This window comes from Jatropha curcas, chromosome 3 (genome assembly GCF_041381405.1).
Source record: "Jatropha curcas cultivar XTBG-Jc1 chromosome 3, XTBG_Jcur_1.0, whole genome shotgun sequence".
NCBI lineage: Eukaryota > Viridiplantae > Streptophyta > Magnoliopsida > Malpighiales > Euphorbiaceae > Jatropha > Jatropha curcas.
In genome coordinates, this window is record NC_143153.1 from 8,926,390 (window position 1) to 8,950,224 (window position 23,835).

At 28.9% G+C, this 23,835-nt stretch overlaps 2 protein-coding genes across 2 annotated transcripts; both read left to right on the top strand.

Moving 5' to 3' along the window:
- Nucleotides 1-11,027: 11,027 nt before the first annotated feature.
- Nucleotides 11,028-16,805, top strand: LOC105648248 (putative terpene synthase 12). The gene is made up of 7 exons (XM_089719191.1): nt 11,028-11,235; nt 11,344-11,611; nt 13,940-14,297; nt 14,953-15,171; nt 15,590-15,728; nt 15,820-16,068; nt 16,509-16,805. The coding sequence occupies exons 1-7, from the start codon at nt 11,104-11,106 to the stop codon at nt 16,803-16,805; spliced, it is 1,662 nt and encodes a 553-aa protein (XP_089575317.1). The 5' UTR covers nt 11,028-11,103.
- A 2,891-nt stretch (nt 16,806-19,696) lies between these two features.
- Nucleotides 19,697-23,511, top strand: LOC105644034 (putative terpene synthase 9). Its single transcript, XM_037638614.2, is given in 8 exon segments — nt 19,697-19,750; nt 21,223-21,472; nt 21,551-21,932; nt 22,292-22,510; nt 22,602-22,740; nt 22,821-23,072; nt 23,235-23,389; nt 23,391-23,511. Coding segments are annotated over 8 exon segments (1,572 nt in total).
- The last annotated feature ends 324 nt before the right edge of the window (nt 23,512-23,835 follow it).

Below are 23,835 nucleotides of genomic sequence, written 5' to 3' on the forward strand. Positions count from 1 at the left end.
CAAAGGCGTGCTTGCCTAAGCACGCCCATGCTGCATTTCATCCTGGAGACTCAGAGCCTAGCACGCTCTAGCCATGCTATGGGGCAAGCCCGTGCCACAGATTCTTCTCTAAACGTGCCCTTGAGCACGACTCGTGTTGAACCATCTTTAGAACTCAAGCTTTGGCACGCCCTGAAAGTGCCGCACAGCACGCCCGTGCTGCGAATTAAGTGTTGTCTTAAGTTAAGAACGCCAGCCAGTCCCTATCACTTACATGGGCCCACCTCAGATACTTTCCTGACATACAAATTAAGTTCTAATCTTATTTAGGCAGATAGAAGAGTCCTAATTGAGAAGAAATCCAAAGCCTAAACAGTTTCCTACTTCCAAAAAGATTTCTTACTTAATGACGATTCTATTTCCTTAACGAAGTCGGATTTTCTTCCAAGAAGTCTATATAAAAAGAGGAGCCATTCATTATACAGCATCTCTCCAGTTTTGATAATGTTTGTTCTATTGTTCTTCTCTCTCTCTCTCTCTAAGACTTCAAGTGATCAAGATTTGTGCCAAGATTCAAGGAAGCCGTCCACCTTATTTGTTGACTAGTTTTTATCTTTAAACTCTTAAGCTTGTTTTTATTTTTTTCATTATTCACATTGATTATGGAATTATTATCAAGTATTATTGAGTTTTATTTAATTACTATGTCAAACTAAACTCTCATACTAGGGATTTGATGTAGCTTAATTTCTTTTCCAACTTATAATATTAGATTTGTTTTTCTTTGTTCAAAGTATAATTTATTATTAAACTTAATACTTTCAGGCAGAGTTTCTCCTCTGGATTGATTTATTTCATTAAGCACTATCGGGAGAAGGGTTTTTGATATGAAAAGGTAATAAATTACATGAGAATAACTTGATGCGGAAGCTATATGGTTTGACTCTTGCGGGGTTTTCATAAGTTAATAACCTTAGTTTATGAATTCACGAAACGAACCATAAAACTTAATGATTTAATTCATGTTTGATTGCACTATTGGAAGATAGATAATTAGACCGGGTTAAAACAACTAACAATACATCGGGAGAGCTTGTTAGTGATTTTAGGGTTGTTTTCCCTATTTGAACAATTAAAATTGATTAACGAACTAATAAAATAAATTGGATAGAATTAAGTGAAGTCAAAATTTCTAGTAGCTTTTAATCCTTGATTCTTTCAATCAAAAATTATCTTGCTTGATTTGTTCTTATTCTTTTTATTTATTGAAGTTAGTTCTTAAATATAATTCCCCTTATTGCCGTTTAAATAATAATAAGTTAACATAATTTTGGTACTTGGTATACAATCCCTGTGGATATGATACTTTCTCATTCTATATTACTTGTTGCGATTTCGTATACTTGCGAAAATCCCTATCAATAATAACAATTTTTAAAATTTTAACTTTTATATGTCAAATATTAATTTGATATGTGGTTAATATAATTTTTACAGATAATTTTTGTATTTTTAAAATATAAAATAAACACTTTAATTAATGTAATTTTACAACGAAAGGTAAATACATCATACATGCACAATCCGTTTTGATTAGTTTGTCAGTAATGCATTGATAGTTGTGGTTTTGTTGTCGGTTACACGTTTTGCACAAAATTCAGTAATATTTTCTGAAACAATTTTAAATAGTTTGAAATTGTATGGTCCCTTTAAAGAAATAAGAAATATTTGTGTGGCCTGAAAAATGTGGCTGCTCCTCTGCCATCCGTGGACAGGCACAGCACAGGGAGCAGACATTGAAAATATCTCGGGCAAAGCCAAATATGTCTATTTCAGACTTTTCTACGTCTCAACAAATCTTAACTTTGTTTCAGGTTGAAATGAAAAACCAGCATTTCTGCTTTTATGCTATTAATAAGATGTCTCACACGTGATTCATACGGGATTGTCCTTTGTTTTAGTTTCACGGCCTTTTTCAAAAATAGCTTTAAAAAAAAAAAAGTAATTATGAGAAAGATATCTCCGAAAATAATTTATGAATACGGTGTTTTTCTGACATTTCATAAATATTTGTTATACTTTAAATGTAATAAATATATAATTCATTTAATTTTTTTTTTTAATACTAGCCAACAGTTTTATTAGATAAATTATCCCTCTTCATTTTAAATGTTACAGTTATAATTGTTATGGACATTCTTAGCGACACAAACCTTCTTGTTTTTATCAAATTTAATCATAACATTTTTTTTTATTACAATTCTATATATATATATATATATATATATATATATATATATATATAATGGTATTACCATTATTATATTATTATTACTATATTGACATTCCTAATAGTCACAATAATTATAATAATAATATTAAAAAGTAAATTGTCGATTTTGTTTTATCGGATGGATTTAGAGAAAAATGTTAGATTGAGGATATCTATAAATTCTGCTTACCCGTGGCCTACCACAATTATAGAACATGTGAATAAAATTGTAGCTAATGCTCTGTCATTGTAGCTACTGCCCTATCACATTGCATATATAATATACTATACGACAGTCTAACTGTGACCTACCACGATTTTAGAATACTAAAGGCAATAAGCCTAACATATACAAGATCAAACAAATAAATAAATATAAATAGATAAATAAATAGTCATACTAATTATTTTAAAATATATATATTTACATATGAGTGAACAGTGATATTCAGGTACAACTATATCAACTTCAATGCTTGATTTTATAAGTAAAATTTACGTAGAAATACAATATATTTTCACTGATGAATGCATATATTAATTGATATGACTATTTATATGACTATTTCTAAAAGTTAATGTACAAAAGCTTATGCGGTACAATTCTAGAGTATTAAAATATTTATACGACAAATGTTAATCTATTGAATAGGAAATAATTTTTATATTTTTAAAAATTATTTTTAATATAATTTAATAGAAAACTTAATTAATATCATTAATAATGTTTTCAGTTTTTAAATAATTAATTGAATTGATAATAGCATTAATATTTTAAAAACGTTTCATTTTCTTTTCTAAAATAATTAACAATATCATTAATATTTATCCTATTCATTTTCCTTTTTCCATTATTACAGAATTTGCATATACATCTATTTCAATATAAATGAAACTTTAAAGAAAATCGATCATACTTTCAACCAAAAGAAATGAGTTCTTTATAACTAATATAATACTATTTTCATCGCATTTTATTACTTTGTAAATAATATAATACTATTTTCATTGCATTTTATTAATGTGAGTTTGATCAAATAATATAAGTTCTTTGTATTCAATTTCTGATTATCAACTAAGGTGTAATTTTGTGACTTGTAATAAATTATTCCATAACTATTAAAGTATCTAATCTTACTATAATCAAGAGTTTATTTTTGTGTTCAACACAATGCCACCTAAATGATAGAATTCATTTTTCACTGCTTTTTTAAATGAAATTAAAATTAAAATCCGTTATCTAATGTCATTATCTGTGAAATAAAGAAATATTTAATGGCAAAATTGATATTTATATTTTATTTTGTGAAGGGAGATGACAGTACTTCTCAATTTATTCCAAATTAGGGTAAACTTTGATGAAATTTTTTTTTTTATGTTTTTAATGTTTATTAGATTTATGCCTAGCTTTTAGATTATTTATTCAAAATGAATTCAATAATTGATATTTAAAAAGATTATTTTAAATCTATTAAAATATTTATAAAAATTAGAAATTTTAAGCTTAATTATTGAAACACCCTTAATTTTTATTTTCGAAACTTTTGAATTATTATTAAATCAAAAATCTGAATTTTCGATTGTCCGGACTGTAAATACTGTTTAATTCTAATATGAGCCCAAGTTTACGGAGTTGGGCTCAAGTCCAAAACATATTATTAAATATTTGCCGAGTGGAGAATCTTTAGAAATTTTTAAGAGTAAATATGGAGCACTAATTATTAAATTATTAAAAATGTATATGTATATGTGTGTGATTACTATATAAATTAATTATTCTAAAAATCTAATAATATTATTATTATTATTATTATGACTATTTAGTAAATTGAGGAATTATTCTAGAACCTAACTAAAGAGTCAAAATAAATCAAATCGGATTAGAAAATCTGCAATCGAGCCAAAAATAGAATCAGACCAAACCGGTTCGAATCGAACCGGAATGATCTAGAAACCGACCCACTTTCTTTCTTTCTTTTCCTCTCCTTTCTTCTTCTTCCTCCAGCGTCGATCTCACCTCGCCCTTCATCGCCTCTCGTTTTTCCGACAACCAGAGACCTGCGTCGCGCCTCCTCGCCGTCGACTCCTCACCGCAGCAGCCGCCTTCCTTCCCTTCTCTCCATTCCCGTTTCTGGTGAGCGCAAGAGTCACAGCGAAGCTGGGACCTCAACGGGATCGAGACAGTCGCGTCTCCGTCCTTCCCTCCGAGCAACTCCGACGGTGATCTCCGATGAGGTAAGTTGATTGTCCTCCCATTTCACTCCTTTAGAAATCATTCGTATAGATTAGGCAACTTATCGCAGGAACTGATCAAAATGGGACTTAGGGATTTAAGAATAAAAATTGGGATTTTGTTAGATATTGACAACTTGTTAATAACAGAAAGTAATAATTCGATTCAAAAATTATTCATAATGTACATAATTGAAAGATATTTTTCTGTGTGATAGACTGTGGATGTATAAACAGGGGAATGAAAAATAAACAGACGGAACGCAATCTCAAATCAAGCAAAGCATACAGTACAACATAGAACATTGGTTTCTTATTATGGTCAAAAAGCAGTTAAAATAGCATCTGAGGTAGCAATTTGAAATGAAAACATTGTCTTAAGCAGAAGTTCAGAGAGTACCTAAATGACAAAGCATTGCCCTCAATTAGAACCTGATCAAGTAGTACTTAATCTCATAGCCAAGTGCAACTTGCCCAAAAAAAAAAAAAAAAAAAGGTCAACAAATAAACCAAAATACTCAACGTATTCTAGCAACATACGCAGCAGAGGCTGCAACCAAAACTGTTGCTGCTGAAGATACCAAAGCCCATAAGCCTTTCTTCTTATTTGCATCTGCCACAGAATTCTGGAGGAACTTCACTTGTTGCTTCATCTCCTCTATTGCTGTTTCCTTGTTTCTAAATGAATTTTTAATTACTTCTAGTTATGTTGCATATGGCTCAATTTCATCCTCAATTTTCTTTTCAGTGAAGGACACTTCTCCCTTTCCATTATTATATTGACGTATATGTTTGATTAACGTATACAACCTTAGAAAGGTCTAATTAGTTAGTTAGCAAAGTAATTAAATCTGGTTAGTATTCAAAACGAGTTATATGGATGAATTTTATAATAATTAGGATGTTTTAGTTTCTATGAAGTTAATATGTTAATGAATAGTTTGATTGTAGACCTTGCCATAATTAGAAATTATATTTTTATGCCAAGACAAAGGAAATTTAATAAGCCTATGTTTAGGAGTGAATCAAGTTACTTAATAGATATATATGCTTTGAATATTTTTTTATTTAGGTTAGCATTGAATTTTAGTGGATAGCTTAGAATTTGACTTATCGATGCAAGTTCTATTTATAAGGTGTACATTTATTTGATAATTAGTTAGGGGACAATTAATAATATCATTGGAACATGTTGGAGGTTATTAAAATTTGTAGATTTATTTAGTGGACGTTGACATACTTGTACTGAAAGGAGGATGAGACTTAAATTGTTGATTGCCCGACGGATGGGCTGTGTGTATTGATTGATATATGTATAATATTGTGATATTTGAGCAGGTAGATAGTCCAATTTTTAGGGGAGGTGCTGCCGAAATTTCGATAGAACTCAGACTAAATTTTAATTAACAACATAAATAATAAGTTTATTTAGATTAGTTCTATAATTTGGTACATAATAAATATAGTGCTTTGATTATTTATTACTTTATTATTCATTTAATTATTTACATATTTATTTATTTATTTTCATTATTATTGTTAATATTGTTGTTTATTTTATTATTGTTGTTTATTGCTAATAGTATTTATTTAATTATTCAATTGCATTTGAGAAATGGATGTCTAATGGTGCATTGCATTACGATGTTCAATTGATCAATATGTCTGCATCTAATTGAAATGTTTGATTACTTGTGCTATGAATATACTATGCCTTGTTTGTGTGGAATTGGGATGAAGTGGACCACCATGGGTTTGTGAGAACGGTCTGTGATATGGATCCTGATTATGATATGATATTTGACCGTCGGCTGGGAAAATGGGAGATCGGCGCCTCCGTGTGCACCTGATGATATGAGTTATATAGAACCACAGGATGGCCTCTTGTTGTTGCGCACCTGATAATCTAGATTTGATTGTAGCCCGCAGGGTGGCCTCTTGTTGTGAGCACTTGATGATCTAGATTGGATGGAGACCACTGAGTTGCCTCCTGTTGGTATGGAAAAGAACAGAGAGAATGGAAAAACAATGAGAGGACTGGTCAGTGAGGATTAGACCAGTTGGCCGTATGGGGGATCGGCTCCCTGGTGCACATGTATGAGAGGGCGAGCCATGTGTGAGGATGGCTCGTTGGGGTTTCAGGTGGTGCCACTGACTAATTTCCACGTGATGTGATTATATGAAGATGTTAATAATTGTGAGTGCTGGTGATATGCCATTTGTGTGACTGGCTGTGTGAGCATATAACTAGTCGAATGACTAGATTGATATATTTATACATTTGTGTGAATGCGTGTGTTGTGCAATAATTATTATTCATTAATAAACTCACATCTCTTGTTTAAATCTTCCAGGAAGTAGCATTGTCTAAATCTCAGCTATAACTTTGCTCCTTCACTGTTAAAAAGAAATTCTTTAATTTTAATGTTGATCTATTAAGTAGATAAATGTCTGAAGACTTATCTGTATACATCTGTTAGTGAACTCCGCAGTTGTAGAAATTTTGTACAATTAGTCGTGTGTTAACGTAGACAATATAATTATGTGAGTCCATATATATATATATATATATAAATATGTGATGTATTGTTAATTGGGTCCAATCTGTGGAAATGTGTAACTGATAAATTTGGGCCGAAATTTAATAGAATCTTGAGGTTTATTTTTCTATAAATATAGACTAAATGTTTTAAATATTATATTGAAATCATAGATATTAGTGATTTAGGCTTACTACGGGCCTCGGGGGCCTTAAGCTTACCTGGGCCCTAGTACCGGTCCGGCCCATGGAGACGGGTCGTGACAATTATAAACTTTGTTTATTTATGCATATGTCAATATATTGATCCTTTTGCAAGAATTTGGAAATAAATTATTTTTCTTATTTTTTTATATTAATAAATATAATATATTGGATATTTGACTTCTTGAAAAAAATTATTAATTATGATAAAAATAATATTTTTATTTTTTTTAACATTATATAACATTCGCAAGCGAAGCTCGAGAAGACCAATGCATACTTTAGAAATATAGTTTTCCAATGAAAATTTTTAATTAAAAAATAGACCAATCCATCTTGAATAGCATTATCATAAAATATCTTAAAAAAATGGAACCTCTAATTAAAAAATTTTTTATTTTATTTATGGATTAAAGTATATAATAATTTTAATTAAATTGATTATATTAGTTTCCTTAATCATATTATTCTTATTAATTAACAAATCTCGTTTCATTATTTTTCCGTTGCTAAGAGGTGATAAAGGGTTCTACAAACGTGTTAGAAAAGGAATTGTTATCCGTTTCTAAAGTTATAACACAAATAGATTTTTTCTTTGGTCGCTGAGAGTCTAGAATAGGGGTTAGCAATGGAATTTTTACCGTCTAAAGTTATAACCAAAATTTACTAAGCTATTTTCACTGCATATATCTCTTCTCCATATCTTTTGGTATGCTTGTACTTCCTTTTCTCTTCTCTTCCTCCCTTTTATTTTATATTTTATCATTAAAAGTTTAAATTTTAGTTTGATTGCAAGATTAATATTTATCATGATAATATTTTTAGTTTCAAGTATTTCGATGGAAGTAAGATAGCGGTAGGAATTTCAATATTCAAATTATAATATAATAAATCATAATTTTTTTACGTGTATAAGAATTTCAAATTTTATATATATATATATATATATATATATATATATATATATATATATATATATATATGTGTGTGTGTGTGTGTGTGTGTGTGTGTGTGCGTGTGTGTGTGTGTGTGAATGAGGGGGAACATTGGGTTTCTAAAACACCCCTGCAGACTTTTAATTTTATTAGTTGATTGAATAATAATTTAATCTTATTCTAATTAGAAAACTCTAAATTTTATTGGTATTTTGTTAGTTGATTAATTAAAAATATTGTCAAAAATAATTTAGTCCTATTCTAATTAGGAAAATTTTGAAATTTCTATACATATAATTTCAATATATTATAATATAAGTTATTAAATTTAGTGATCCCTTATTAGCGGCTCTTTTTATTAATATTATAAATTTAATTTTATTCTAATTAGGAATTTGACTTTAATCCTACTCTAATTATGATTTCAATTTATTATTTTTATTATATTAATATTATAAATTTAATCTCACCCTAATTAGGAATTTGTCTTTTAATATTATTCTAATTAGGATTTTGTCTTATCATATCATTTTGGTTTTAATTAATTTTGAGTTTTGACTATCAAAAATTTGTTACTCTTAACTATCACGAATTTGTTGCTTTTGACTATCAGGAATTATTACATCAAGTTTTACTAATTTGAAATTATTGAGCTTGCAATCATGTCTTTTTCTTGCTGTAAGTATAATCTTATCTTTTTCTATTTATAAATTAATAGAATAAATTTTCATTTATATTTATTAAGTATGTTCTAGGAACTATAGGAAGTTTAATCAATTCTAAATAAGAAATTGTTAAAGATTTTAATTTTATTAGTCAAAAAATAAAGCTAATTTAATTATTAAGGATTTTAAATTTCCTATTTAAATAGAAATTCTATTGAATAAAATAATAAATTATATATATATTATATAAGATATATATGGTAAGAATATAAAACTTTAAGAATTTTAATTTTATTGTTAATATTAAATCAAATATATATTAGAAATGGTAACCGAAAAATTCTATCCAATCTTAATTAGGAACAAAAATCCTATTGTAGAAGTTTTGATTGAATCCGATATTAAATCAATTATATTTATAATTTTATTGTAAAAGAAATTAACTAGTTTATATTAAAAATCTAAAAATCATTAAATTTATAAATTATAAATTGAAATTCTTTTCTTTTCTTCATATTTTCCTTTGGTTGCTTTGTTAATATTGTTAGCTACTTTTTTTGGCATTATCATTCTCTTGAATGTTATTAATTATTTTACCCTTAATCTACTAAGTAAATTTCTTAATCAATTTTCAATTAGTATAACTTTTTTAATTTTTTAAAAAACTTTATTGAAATTATAATTGTAATTTTTTTAACATTTAACGCATCTTTTTTTTAAATTGTTGCATATTTTTAGTTTAAAAATTTATTATACGTTGATTTTAATATTACATTTATTATTATGATAATAAAGAACAAATATTTAAATAATAACTCAATTGAAAATTTAATTTATTAAATAACTATATTTTCTTTGGCTACTGTCAATGATTTTTTTACTTTTATTATCAATAATTCATTGAAGACTTTTTACTATTAAGAGTTTCTTTGCCATTTCTATATCCAAAAAAAAAAAAAAAAAAAAAAAACTTCTCCCTTTATTATTATTAATGGCTGAGGTACTAATTTGAACTTTTGATTTTTTTTTTTTATTTTGGTATACTATCACAAAAAAAAAAAAAAAAAAAACTGAATTTGATTACCAATAATTTATATATGTATTTATTTTTATATATGGCGAGATCTTGGAACAAATAGTTATTTATTTTCAACTTTAAAACTATTCCATTTTGTCAAAAATTCTATTGTAAAAAAATATTAGAACTTTTCATCAAATACTAGATATGTATAATAGTGGTTTACACCTATTTTTATACATGTAATAATTATAACTAAAAATATTGAATTTTTATATTGTCTTTGTAAAAATTAATAAAAAATAAATTATAAATTATCATTCTAACGGGTATGTTCAACGAGTAACAACGTGTATCGCACGTTCTTGAACACTAGTATATACACACTGGTTTGATCTAAAATAATAACCAATTTTGGTAAACAAAGGAATGAGGTTTAGATTATTGTAAGTAACCAATTTCATCTAGTACATAGAGTTTGGTTTGTTTCCTTGTAATGGGGCCTAACGAGTTAGGACACACTTTAATATCTGACTTTTGTTTCCAACCAAAATTATATATACATATGTATGAAATTTCATCATTCATGATCTATAAATTTGTGAAATTCATAAATTTCGCATTTTATTAATATATAAACACATAAATTAACTTCATTTTACCCTAACATATACCAGATAAAACAAATAAATAATATAAATGAATGAATAGTACTCATATAGACTAATTATCCAAAAAATCATATATTCACACACTAATTAATAAAAGGAGTTACTCTCTCTGTCTTACAGAATAAGTCTATTAAAGTTTTTGCATGAAAATTAAAGATAATTAGATCAAATTATCTTTTATCTCATAATTAAGGGTAACTTGTGAAGGTAGTTATTGTATTTAATACAAATAATAGTAATAATAGTAACATTGGTATATTACTTCTTAATATATTCAATTCAAAGCGACTTATATTTTGAAACCGAAGGAGTAAAAGGAAATCTATATTTGATATAGCTACATTTTGCATGTACTAATTACCGGAACATGTACTAATTTTGCATATAAAAAACGTGATTTCTTAATTATGGGAATCTGGACCTACCAACCCTTTTATATATAGTGTAAAGATTCTTAACTAGTAATAGCCTGTTTCAATAGCATTTAATTGCAAAGAGAAACATTCCTTCGCTATTATTACCTCATAAATCAAAAAGCATTTAATTGCAAATATTCCTTCGCTACTAACTGGAATAAAAAGTCCTAAAATGAATAATAGAGAGCCCAAATGGTCATTGAAGGCACAAATTTCTCATCCTCCAAATGAGGGACTCTCTGCTAATTACCAACCAACTACGTGGAGCTACAGCTTTTTGCAGTCCTTAAAGAATGATAACGCAGTATGTATAATACTTTCATGAAATTTTCTTCCTTTTTTCCCTTAATTGCCAGGACCTATTTTTAGATCCCTTCATCATATATAAGCTTGAAACGAGGATTAATTGCAGGATTTGCTGTACAAAGACAAGGCAAGAAAGCTAGAGGATGAAGTGAGGAGTGTAATTAATGATGAAAGTAAGGAGTTTTCGACAATTCTTGAACTGATTGATGACATCCAAAGGTTGGGTTTAGAGTATCTCTTCAAGAAAGACATAAACAAAGTGCTTGATAGATTCCAAGCTCGGGGAGGATGTAAAGTTATGTCCAACAAATCTCTTCATGTTGTTGCTCTCAGCTTTAGACTTCTCAGACAACATGGTTATCAGGTTTCTCCAGGTATTTGAAGAGTTGATTATCGATAATTATTTTTAAATATTTTATTATTTTGTTAAAAAGGAGAAGTTGAATGACGATTCACTCTAAATAAAGACAATGAAACTAGGATTCTTACATTTCAATTGAAAAGCTTTTCAGGAATCATATATATTTGAATGCACCAGGTTTATATAGGAAAATACATCCTTAAAATCCTTAAGAGTAAGGGTGAGCATTCGGTTCGGCCAATTTTGTTAATTCCATTAATTCGGTTCGGTTCGGCGAATGAATGTTCGGTTAAAGAAAAATAAAATTTCGGTGATTGGTTAAAAATTCGGTTAAAACATAATTTAACCGAATTAATTAAATTAACCAACCATCAAAACTACGTCGTTTTGATTAAGTAGATAATAAAATTAAAAATTAAAAATATTTCAGTTTTTAATTGGATTAAATAGTGATTAATAACTTCAGTTAATTTTTATTTCGGTTAAAGTCGGTTAATCACAAATTTCGGTTAAATTCGATCGGTTAATTAAGTTTTCATTTTCTTTGACTTCGGTTCGGTTAATGATCAAAATTAATTCGGTTAAGGTTAAGTCAAAAAAAAATTTCAGTTAGTTTATTTCGGTTAAAAATTTTACTCAAACCGATCGAATTGGCCGAATGCTCCCCCTACTTAGGAACATATCGAGACTTAAGCGATATGTAAATCAGTATTATCAAATGACTTAATATTTTGGAAAAAAGAATCTCATGTATTGATCAATTGATGCCCAATACATAATTTAACATCTGAATTGTGACAAAAAAAAACTTAGTTTGTGGCGTACAAACTTTAGAATCGATCTTATGACATCTTAAACTTCACTTTTTGTAATAAACTCATACCTTTTAATTACTAAAACAAATTTTTAAGATTTCTTGCTTTTATATGCAAAATATTGATTTGATATAGTTAATACAACTTTTCGAATAATGATTTTTATAGACCAAATGCATAAATATATCCCTATACTTTCCGGAAAAAACCTTGTGGCACCCCTAAAATTTGTGAATGGCCTATTATGTTCCTGAAGTTGCAAATTTTACTAATATTGTATCCCTCATTATACTAATGATAACATTTCTTGGTGTTTTGGTATTTATGTGAAACATATTCATTTAATATGTGGTTAGTATAATCTTCAGAATAATAATTTTCATATTTTTCAACTATATGATAAGTATTTAATTGATCAAATTTTAGAAGTTTGAATATTCAATAGAATAATTTTTACAAGTTGAAGTATTTAATTGGTATAATTTTATAAATTGAAGTGTTTAATAGGTCAAAGTAAAAGTTGAGAGTGCTACAAGATTTTTTTACGTAAAGTACAAAGATGAATTTAAGTATTGGGCCGATTTTTATATATTTTAACTATCTAATAAGTGTTTAATCGATCTAAATTTATAAGTTTATGTGTTCAATAGGTGAAATAAAATATTTATCATATCCAATTTTATAAGTTGAAATGTTTAGTAGGTCAAAATAAAAATTAAGGATGCCATAAAATTTTTCGAGTTGAATACATAAAGAAAGGGAAGTTTTTTTTAAGCAAATAGAACTTCTTCAATGAACTTCTAAAAAAATTTCACCTTATTCACTCCTAAATTTTGTGAATGATCTATCATGTACTTGAATTGTAAATTTTAAAAATATTACACATCTTTCGACACTAATATCAATAATTTTTAGGATTTCTAGCTTTTATCTGTAAAATATTGAGTTGATATGCAGGGGCGGAGGGAGTGGGGAGTGGGGGGGAGTCCAGGCCCCCCAAAACTCAAGAATTTTAAAATTATTACCTAGAAATAGGGCAAAAAAATTTTTCTTTTCATTTGGCTCCTTTAATTTTGAAAATTTTCTTTTAGCCCTCTCTAATTTTGGAGTCTGGCTTCCCTGTTGATATGTAGTTAGGATGACTTTGAAACAATAATCTTCATAATTTCAACTTTTGTTGTGCTATCCTTAATTTATTATTTGAGTGAAAACCGTTCAATAACTATTAATCATATAGAAATGGTAAAAACAGAAAAAATAATTAATGATTTGTTAAATCCACAAATATGACAAGTATTTGGAAATGAGGAAGTATATTAGAATAAGGCCAAAATAGATAACATCAAATATGTAGTTGTCACTCATTTCAATATATATATATATATATATATATATATATAGCACAACATGCAAGAATATATATATAAAGTTTATTGCGCAGCATGCAAAATTATTACCAGCCTCTAATTTGATTATTATATTATATAGTAGTCTGACTTAGATAATTATCATGTTGATGCCTTTAGATGAATTCAGGAATTTCATGGACAAAGATGGTAATCTTGAAGAACGCTTCAAGAAGGATGAAAAAGGAATTTTGAGTCTATACGAAGCTTCATTTTTCTCCTTTGAAGGAGAATTTCTATTAGACAATGCAATGACACAAACAAGAACACATCTCAATAACCTTATTAAGAATAACTCAGATATTAGCCACGCTCTTGAGCTTCCGTTGCGTCGGCGAATGGTTCTGTCGGAAGCACGCTGGTATATTGAAGCATATGGTAAAAGGAAAGAAGTAAATCCTTTGTTACTTGAACTTGCAAAGCTGAATTTTGGTATGGTGCAATCTGTACTCCAAAGAGATCTTAAAGAAATGTCAAGGTAATGATTAAACAAACTAGCCTGGGAAAAAAAAAAAAAAAAAGTACACTTGCATGTTAATTGTGTCCTTTTTTTTTTTTTTTTTTTTTTTTTTTTTTAGGAGCAAAGAATAATTTTTTATTTAAGAATTAAATAGAAAATAAAGATAATCACATTACTATACTCAAACCATCAGGTTTTCCCCAAGACACTATCATATTCCGGAAAGTTAATTAAACCTTTACCTAATAGATAATGTAAGAGAAAAGAAATTATTGACAAACAAAAAAAATACAAGTATATCAGATACAACATTTATAATCATAACAAAAAAAGGTATTATTATCCCTTTTTTGCCAAATAATTTGCAAACGAGTTCTTTCTCTTCTTTATACGACAGAACTGAACTTAAAATAATGACTAAGACATTAAATCTATTAAATTTTTCTGACCATTTCCATTATCCTTTATTTTTTGTTGACAACCTAGGTAATAATATTTCTTGAATCAGACTCAATGATCAGTGGCCAACTATTATATTGCGATTCATAGAATAATTCTATCATTTAGGATGCTGAAAGTTCAGCCTCATTTGGATCCATAACACCCACAAGTATGCACGTTAGATGTGTCTACCCTAACCTTAACTCTTTTTTTTTTTTTCCTATGTGAGTAGGTGGTGGAACAATTTGGAACTAGCAAAACATTTGAGGTTTAGTAGAGACAGACTAATGGAGTGCTTCTTTTCGACAGTTGGAATGGCCTTTGAGCCACAATTTAGCAGATGTCGTAAAGCATTAACAAAAGTCGCTTCTTTCATTACTACCATTGACGATGTATATGATATTTACGGCACTTTGGATGAATTGGAGCTATTTACAGAAGCTGTTGAGAGGTTGGTCTACCTACCATTTCTAATATTGACATCCATCCATTATAATATATTGTTAGATGACTTAATGTATAAATTTGAACCTGTACTTAGGCGATTATCTTTGTAGTCCCTTTTGAACTTTGCGAGAATCCATCATGATCATGCACTTTCACATTTCAATAATAACCATACTCTCCGTCAAAATAAGATGTGAAAGTATAGGGTTATGATTAAATCCTACAAAGGTATTTTATTTTGGCGAAAAGTATAGTTATTGCTGAAAGCGTAGAGTTATGATTAAATTCACATGTCAATAACTTTGGATTAGCCAAATTTATTCCAAATTCATCTTTAATAAAATTAAATCTTTTTCCTGATAAGAAGAACAGCATTAATTAAATTATACTAATCAGATACAAATATTGAATTATTTCTTTAGATGGGATGTCAATGCTGTGAAAGATCTTCCATATTATATGAAGTTAAGTTTCCTTGCTCTATATAATACTGTCAATGAGATGGCTTACGATACTCTCAAGGACAATGGAGAAATTATTATTCCTCACCTGGCCAAAGCAGTAAGTTCAATTTTGTTTTTAATTAATTATGAATTAAAGTTAATTACATAGCTAATATATTAATTATTATATTGTTTATGAACTATTTCAGTGGGGTGATTTATGCAAAGCATTTTTGCAAGAAGCAAAGTGGGCCCACAACAAATCTACACCGTCATTTGAAGAATATATTGAAAATGGATGGCGATCTATATCAGGAACCGTTATACTTGTACATGCTTACTTTTTGATGGATCAAAACAACTCAAAGAAAGCACTTCATTCCTTACTCAATTACGATCAAATCTTGCAATGGCCATCCATTATTTTCAGACTTTGCAATGATTTGGCCACTTCATCGGTATGCAAACATATATATATACAATTTTAAGTTAATGGAGTCAAATATATATAGTTCTTGATTTTTTTTTTTTTTTTTGAGAATTATATAGTTTTTGAAAATCAATTTTCAATATTTTCTATATTATTATTAATATTTCCATGCCAATCTTTAATTTTTTATAGAATGAATCATTCATATAATTCTGAAAATTGTTCAATAAAAGCATTCTTGAATCCAAAATTTTACGAGTATAATAACACATATAATGATAATAATTTCTGATATAATATTATTATATATGTATAAAAAAATAATTTGTGATACGTTTATGAAGTAATATAGATAATATGTAAAAAAAATATTAGAATTTAATGGGGTCAAATTAATTTTTAATGGAATGACCTATAATATAAATTTTCAATATTTTCTTCCTAAACTCTTTATTTCTCCACGATGAGTTAATTCGGGGTGAAACTGTAAATTCATTATCGTGTTATATTCATGAATATGGAGTTTTAGAGGAGGAAGCACGAGAACATATAAATAAATTGACAGAGAAAGCTTGGAAGAAAATAAATGAATGTGAAATTGGTGAGACTCAGTTTCCAAAGCCTTTCATCGATGCAACTATTAATCTTGCAAGGATTTCTCAATGTATTTACCAATATGGAGATAGCCATGGAGCTCCTGATAGTAGATCAAAGAGAAGAGTTCTGTCATTGATTGTTGAGCCTATTTCCTTAAGCCAAAATTAATGTTCTTACCACATACATTAGGATGTTTGTTATATATATATATATATTTTCTATAGATAAGTTTTATAGATGAATTTAGAACTTAATTATTTTAATTTAGTGACCAATCAAATAAAAATGGTCGTTCAAATCCAATAGTTAGTTTGTCGTGTAAGTGGCATAAATGATACTACTCCTTTCCCCCCCTTTATTTACTGCTCAATTTATAGCTTTAGTTGATGGGTGAATTGATGTTAAATCACCAAGTTGTGTTACAGTTTGGTTGACATACAATTATTTTAACGAGTTGGGTATGAGATTATTATGGATCCATTGGGCTTGCATCCATCAGAGGTGCTTTGGGATAGGTGTATAAATGGGCCAAGGCATATTTAGTTTGTGAACAAGAAGAGTTCAAGAGAGGGAAAAGTAAAAATGTGAGGAACAAGAGAGAAATATAAGAAATTAGGTATTGAAAAAGGAAGGGAGACATAAAATAACTTGAATTCAGTTTGCTTGTACAGCTTTAGCTGGTGGTCAATTGATGTTTAATCACCAAGTTGTATTTATGTTTGGTTGATGTATAATTATTTTAACAAGTTGTTCGCTCAGAAATTGTTATGGGTTTATTGGGCTGGTGTCTATTGGGGGTAACTTAGGAAGGTGGATAAACCTATTTAATCCAAAAAGTATGAATTAAGAATAAAAAGAGGAAGGGAAAAATAAAAATAAGAGGAACAAGAAAGAAATATAAAAAATTAAGGGGTTAAAAAGAGAGGAATACAAGATAATTTGAAATGGTTAAACAATTCGGTTTATTTATATATATTTGTGCGCATACTGTAGTATAATTTTTTCCTTTTATAAGGATCATAAATATACCCCCAAACAAGGTGCACCATTCAATTATTATGGGTTTTGAAGCGCAAATGGTCCTTTTGGTGCTATTCTAGCTGTACAATAATTCTCTCCAAGCTATGTCAATTCGGTCCTCTTGCTTCGGCCTGATTTTCTAGGCCGGCATCAATAATGTCCCATGCACATGGGCTTTGCTGGGATGAAAGTCGCATGTCCATAATGAGCCAACCTCGGATGGATAGGTGGTATACTCGGACATTTGGAAAGTTGTACTTTTTCAAACAAATTACGGGCCCTAAAATCCACTACAAGTACCTGTTCGAACTCCTTGTCTTTGATTGACTTTCCTTTTCTATTCTCTTTCAAATCAATCGTTTATTCTCTCATTCAGACCCATTTTCTATCGTTTAGGTCTCTTTTGAACACGGGATCCAATTATTTTGAGAGTCGTGTTGTTCTAACCAACTTACTGACTGAGCATTCTTCTTCTCAACTCAAGGAAGTTCCTTATATAGACCCAGAGGATGGCGATCGGATAGTCGGACCAGTTCTTAAGACCAGTTGAGCCTATTATGCATCTTTCCCTTTTTGTTTCCGAAGTTTCTAGCCCTTTTTTATTAGACTTAAATTTCCTATTTAAGTCTAATAAAAAAAATTTAGACTTTAATAAGAAATTAATATAACCAATTAATATCTCCAATTACAGTTACTAATTAAACTACCCATTAGAATATCTCCAATGCAATCATAGATTGTGGTTGATGTGTCTTAATAAATAGAAGCTGTGGATAGTGATGTGGCTGAATGTGTATTTGTAGATATTAGATTTTAAAAATAGCTCTTTAATGCACGAAAAATAAATCAGTTTTAGCGCAAGAAGAAGTTTGAGCAATATTAAAAGAGAAGGCATAAAGGAAAATAAAAAATAAAAATAAATAAATAAATAGGAAAAAAAAGAATAAAAAGCTGAGTCACCATGTTTAATATACCTTTTGAAAATAGAGAGTGTGATAAACAACGTCTCCCTTTTTTTTAAACACATTGAACTCATAGACTAAATAAACAATATAATTGGAGAACATTTTTATTTTTAACTTTCAATTTTTTAAACGTGGTAAATAAATTAAACTAATCTACGCTTGTATTAAAGATGCTGTAACATAACTTGTATATTTACAAGTCTGACTCTATTCTTGAAGTTAGAAGGCTCCTCTACATCTTTAAACACATCATCTTTTCATAGAGAAAAGGATTGGTAATTTTGTGGCGGGCTAGTGGAAAATTTTAATTCTGAACTCTTTATTTATCAAATTATTACAGATAAATACATAAAGAATTTAGTTGTGTGAACCAAGAACTCAACATTCCAATATTGCAACCGCGTGAAAGCTTAAAAATAATAATAATAATAATAAAACAGCATTATTCATCCATAAACGTTATTAAATTTGGGTCATTGAACAGACAAATCTTTATAGTAGATTCATTCAGATTGCTCAATCGGTTCTCCATGTGGAAGATGTCTACGTTCTAATAGTATTAAATTAAAGTTTAAGCTTTGCTTATACACAGTTTCCAAACGGTATCCACCAGTTCTTGACTAAATGCATAAATTAACTATTATACTTGATATTAAAAAACAATTATATGACATCTTAAACTTTGTGAATGATTTGTTATGTACTTAAATTTAACAATTTTGTGATGTTCATACACTGGATTGGATTCAAAATAGAGCGCATGTTTCATGAGCTGTGCACACTGAAACCTAACAACCAGATAATATATATTTCCCGTTTAAGATTTGATAGTGTGGGCACAATATTCATCAATCTGCAATATTTATAATATAATTTATCTCATTTAAATGGAAGATTATCTTGGCTATAACCTAATTAAGTCATGCAAACAAAGAAAAAGATGGTAAAATTTCATAATACCATAACCAGGGAATTACACACACCCTTTACCTTATGTAATAAAAGGACCCCCTTGTTAGGGTTTGCATGAATCAAGACTTGAACAGAAACAATGGATTAAGACTTCTAACTAAGATGTTGGGGTATGCACCTATGGTTGTGGCTGAGTTGACAACACAGGCTGGGCATGTAGGAACAGCTCTTGGGTTCGATCCCCTCTAAATGCACCTGCAAGGAGAGGAGATGATGAGCTTTAACTATGACTAAGTCCTGAGTCGGATTAAACAATCTCTGGATTAAGCAATAATTTGATTCAGCGCAAAGTGGTAGACTGTTATGCTGTTATTATCTGGAAGAGTTGAAAAAATGTACTTCTGTGTACTCACAAGACTGAAAATAGAACTCCTTTATTAGTTTCTACTTTTCAGACTTATAGGTTGCAAGTTATGACACATATTCATCTTATGTTTGAATTTATGATTTTCTGAGTTTTATCTTTTTCTAGTTTTTACAAATGGAGTCCATTTATCCATCATTTGATTCCTTTTCGTCTAAATGAATATCTTTTTCAAATCTTATATAAATAATTGTCTGTATATTTGAATTCAGTGTCTGCATATTTTACCTATGTTCTCTCATCAAGTCCAATATTTTTTTTTTGAAAATGTAATTCGATAATAATAATATCAAGAATTACAAATAAACATATAGACCAAACATATAACTTTACTATTAGTAGATAACTGAGTTCGCTGATCTTTTAATGAAACAAAGGAATTCATATTCTTTTGAATAATAAAATTAAAAAAAAAAAAAAATTAAATCCTTCTGCTTGGAGTTGATCTTGATAAAAAATATAAATCTTCTATAATTGGATTGCTTTTCCAATAATTTGTAACATATGACGAAGACAGATGAGTTTTCATCACTATACATCAATAGCATCATTGGAAAAACATGTCGCACTGCCAGGCTTCTTCGATTGAAGATCCACTTCTGCAAATCAAGATCTAAAATCAACAACCAAACAAAATCAAAGATTATAATTTTATATAGTAATAAACCCTCACAAAGAAAGGACTACTCCACAAAGAATGAACAAAAAAAACTTCAAATATGGATACAACCAACAATGACAAAACAAAAAAGATAGACATGTTATAGAAAACAGATATGAGTTTATTAAAAAAAAAAAAAAAGATTAAAAGCAAAAGAAAATCAAGCAAAAGAGATAATAGAAAATAGGAGGTAGGGGCTGCCACCGATAAATAGCAATATCTCCAAAAAATATTCAATTTTTTTCATATTGCATGTGAAGTATGTCATACGGATGAGATATATGAGTCAAAATATTTTATCAAAATCACCATAATTTTAATAAATGGTTTATCAAGTCCATGTTTCATGTGTTAATATGCTTTGTCAAAATTGTCATTGCTTTAATTAAAGGGTGTTTTTTTTCACACACACACAAAAAAAAAAAAAAATATTCACTTTAAAAATAGTTTTTTTCTGGTATAAACTTTAAAAATAAATTTTAGTATAACCTCTAATTAGTATTTTCATAAAAGCAATTTCTTTCTCAATAGTATCTCCGATAACAATGCCAAACACACCCTTAATATATATTTACAATGTAACTGATTTTGTTGATATTGCAGTATGATTCTTATGGCACCCGCTTAGAGGAGTTGAAGCAAGAGGTTATAAGGTCCCTTGCATCCTCTAAAGATACTCCTTGTGTCCAACTTAAGTTAATCGATTCTATGCAGCGCTTGGGAATTGCTTATCATTTTGAAGGAGAAATGAAAGAGATCTTAACCGTTGTTAAAATAGATACCAATTCAGATCTTTACAGTGCATCTTTACACTTTAGGTTACTAAGACAACATGCATTTTCGGTTAGCTCAGGTGAAGTTTTATATTATTACTCGCTGTCTAGAATAAATAAGGATTAATTTGTCTTATTTTTTCTTGTTTTATATAAAGCATGTGTTCTTGACAAGTTCAGAGATAAAAATGGGAAATTCTTGGATAGTTTAGCTGGGGATGTGGAGGGACTATTGAGTTTGTATGATGCTTCACACCTTGGAATGCATGGAGAAGATGTTTTAGAGGAGGCCAAAAATTTCACCAGCTTCCATCTTAAGTCATTATTGGGGAAGTTAGAGAACAATAATATTTTAAGACAACAAGTGGAACAAGCATTGGATGTTCCTCTTCATTGGAGGATGCGAAGGATTGAGAATCGAAATTTTATCAATATCTACCAAAGAGATGATTCACACAACAAGGCTTTGCTAGAGTTGGCTATATTGGATTACAACTTGGTACAATCAGTCTATCAAAGGGAGCTAAAGGAGCTAACAAGGTAAGATTTTACTTATATTCTCCCCTCTTTTTACATATTTACACATGTATATTGTATAAATTTGACTCTGTAGTTTCGGTTATTATCCTTGTAATCCTTGAATTTTGCAGGGAACTTATCATAACTCTAGACTTTCACATTTTAATAATAACTATGCTCCTATTAAAATGAAATGTGAAAATGTATGGTCATGATTGAATCCCTAAAAAGATATTCATTTTGGCAAATGAAAGTATAAGATCATGATTAAACTCTTGCAAAGTTCAAGGGACCACAAGGACAATAGCCAAAAATTTAAGGTCAAATTTATGCATTATGTATGGACTTCAATTAAAGAATGTATAATATTAATTTATTAGGTGGTGGACGTCATTGGATTTCAAAAAGAAGCTGCCGTTTTCTCGAGATCGATTGGTGGAGAATTATTTATGGGCATTAGGATCAGTATATGAGCCACAATACTCCAAATGCAGGATAGTTGCCACACAATTCACTTGCATTTTGAGTGCAATTGATGATATGGATGATATATATGGATCATTAGATGAGCTTGAACTTTTTACACAAGCAGTAAATAGGTATTTATCCAACTACTAATCCATGAAAAATTACTGTTACTATTATTATTTCATATTTTTCCCTAATGATCATCAATATGTAATATTGCAGTTGGGGTAGAATGAATATGGATGAACTACCAGAGTACATGAAGATATGCCATTCTGCTTTGGTCGATTTTGTTTATGAATTTGCATATTATATCTTAAATGAAGAAGGCTTCAATGCTCTACCTTATATTAAGGAAGAGGTACAAAAATTATTTAAACGACCAATTTAAACAATATTTTGTTTTATACATTTCTCATTAATTAATTGTGTACATTGCAGTGGGCAAGACTTTGTAGCTCATATTTATTGGAGGCAAGGTGGTTTAGCAATGGATATACTCCAACTTTGAATGAGTATATAAGAAATGCATGGATCTCAATTGGAGGTCATGAAGCTATAATGCATGCTGCTATGTTTCTAGGGCATTATCTGTCCAAAGACTCGCTTCATAGTTTGAAGAATGGATATGAGCAAATAACCTATTGGTCATCCTTAATCACTCGACTTAACGATGACTTGGGAACTTCCTCAGTACGTTTTTATTTGGATTTTTTGATACATATTTGAAATATTAAAAGAATTTATAGTTCTGATTTTTAAAAAAAATGGCTTCATAAGGAAATGAATTTTTGTGCATTTTGAGAATTCATTTATGCATTTTTTTTTCTTTTTTTTTTTGGAATTTCCTGAAAGGCTGAAAGCGAAAGAGGTGACGTAGCAAAATCTATTCAGTGCTATATGATTGATAACAATGCATCTGAGGATGAAGTGAAAAATCATATAAGGGGATTGATCAATGATGCTTGGAAGAAACTAAATGAAGAGAGCGTAAAGACTTCTCTTCCCAGATTTAAACATGGCCAGAACTGCTCAAAGTATCTTTCGACATGGGGATGGCGTTGGAACATCAATTGGGGTCACTAAAAAACATTTGATGTCGTTGATTGTTCAACCTATTCAACCAGAATGATTTCATAACTTGTTATGATTTCCATTTTCAAACAGTTAATGAATATTGTTTCTAGGGTTGCCTTTCTTCCCTTTTTTCCCCTTAAAAAATACTATACGTTTTTTTTTGTCATTGTATCAATTCATCTGAATGATACTCTTTACGTCTCATAAATAGGCTTGATTCCTTTTTTGTTTATTCCATATTATTGTTTAGTGTTTATTTATTTTTTTTTTAGAAATGGATAATTTATAAAGTTTTTTATTTTATCCTATTTAATTATCAGTAAATAATACTTAAATATTCTATAATTAATAACTTTTAAATAAACTAGTGTACATAAAC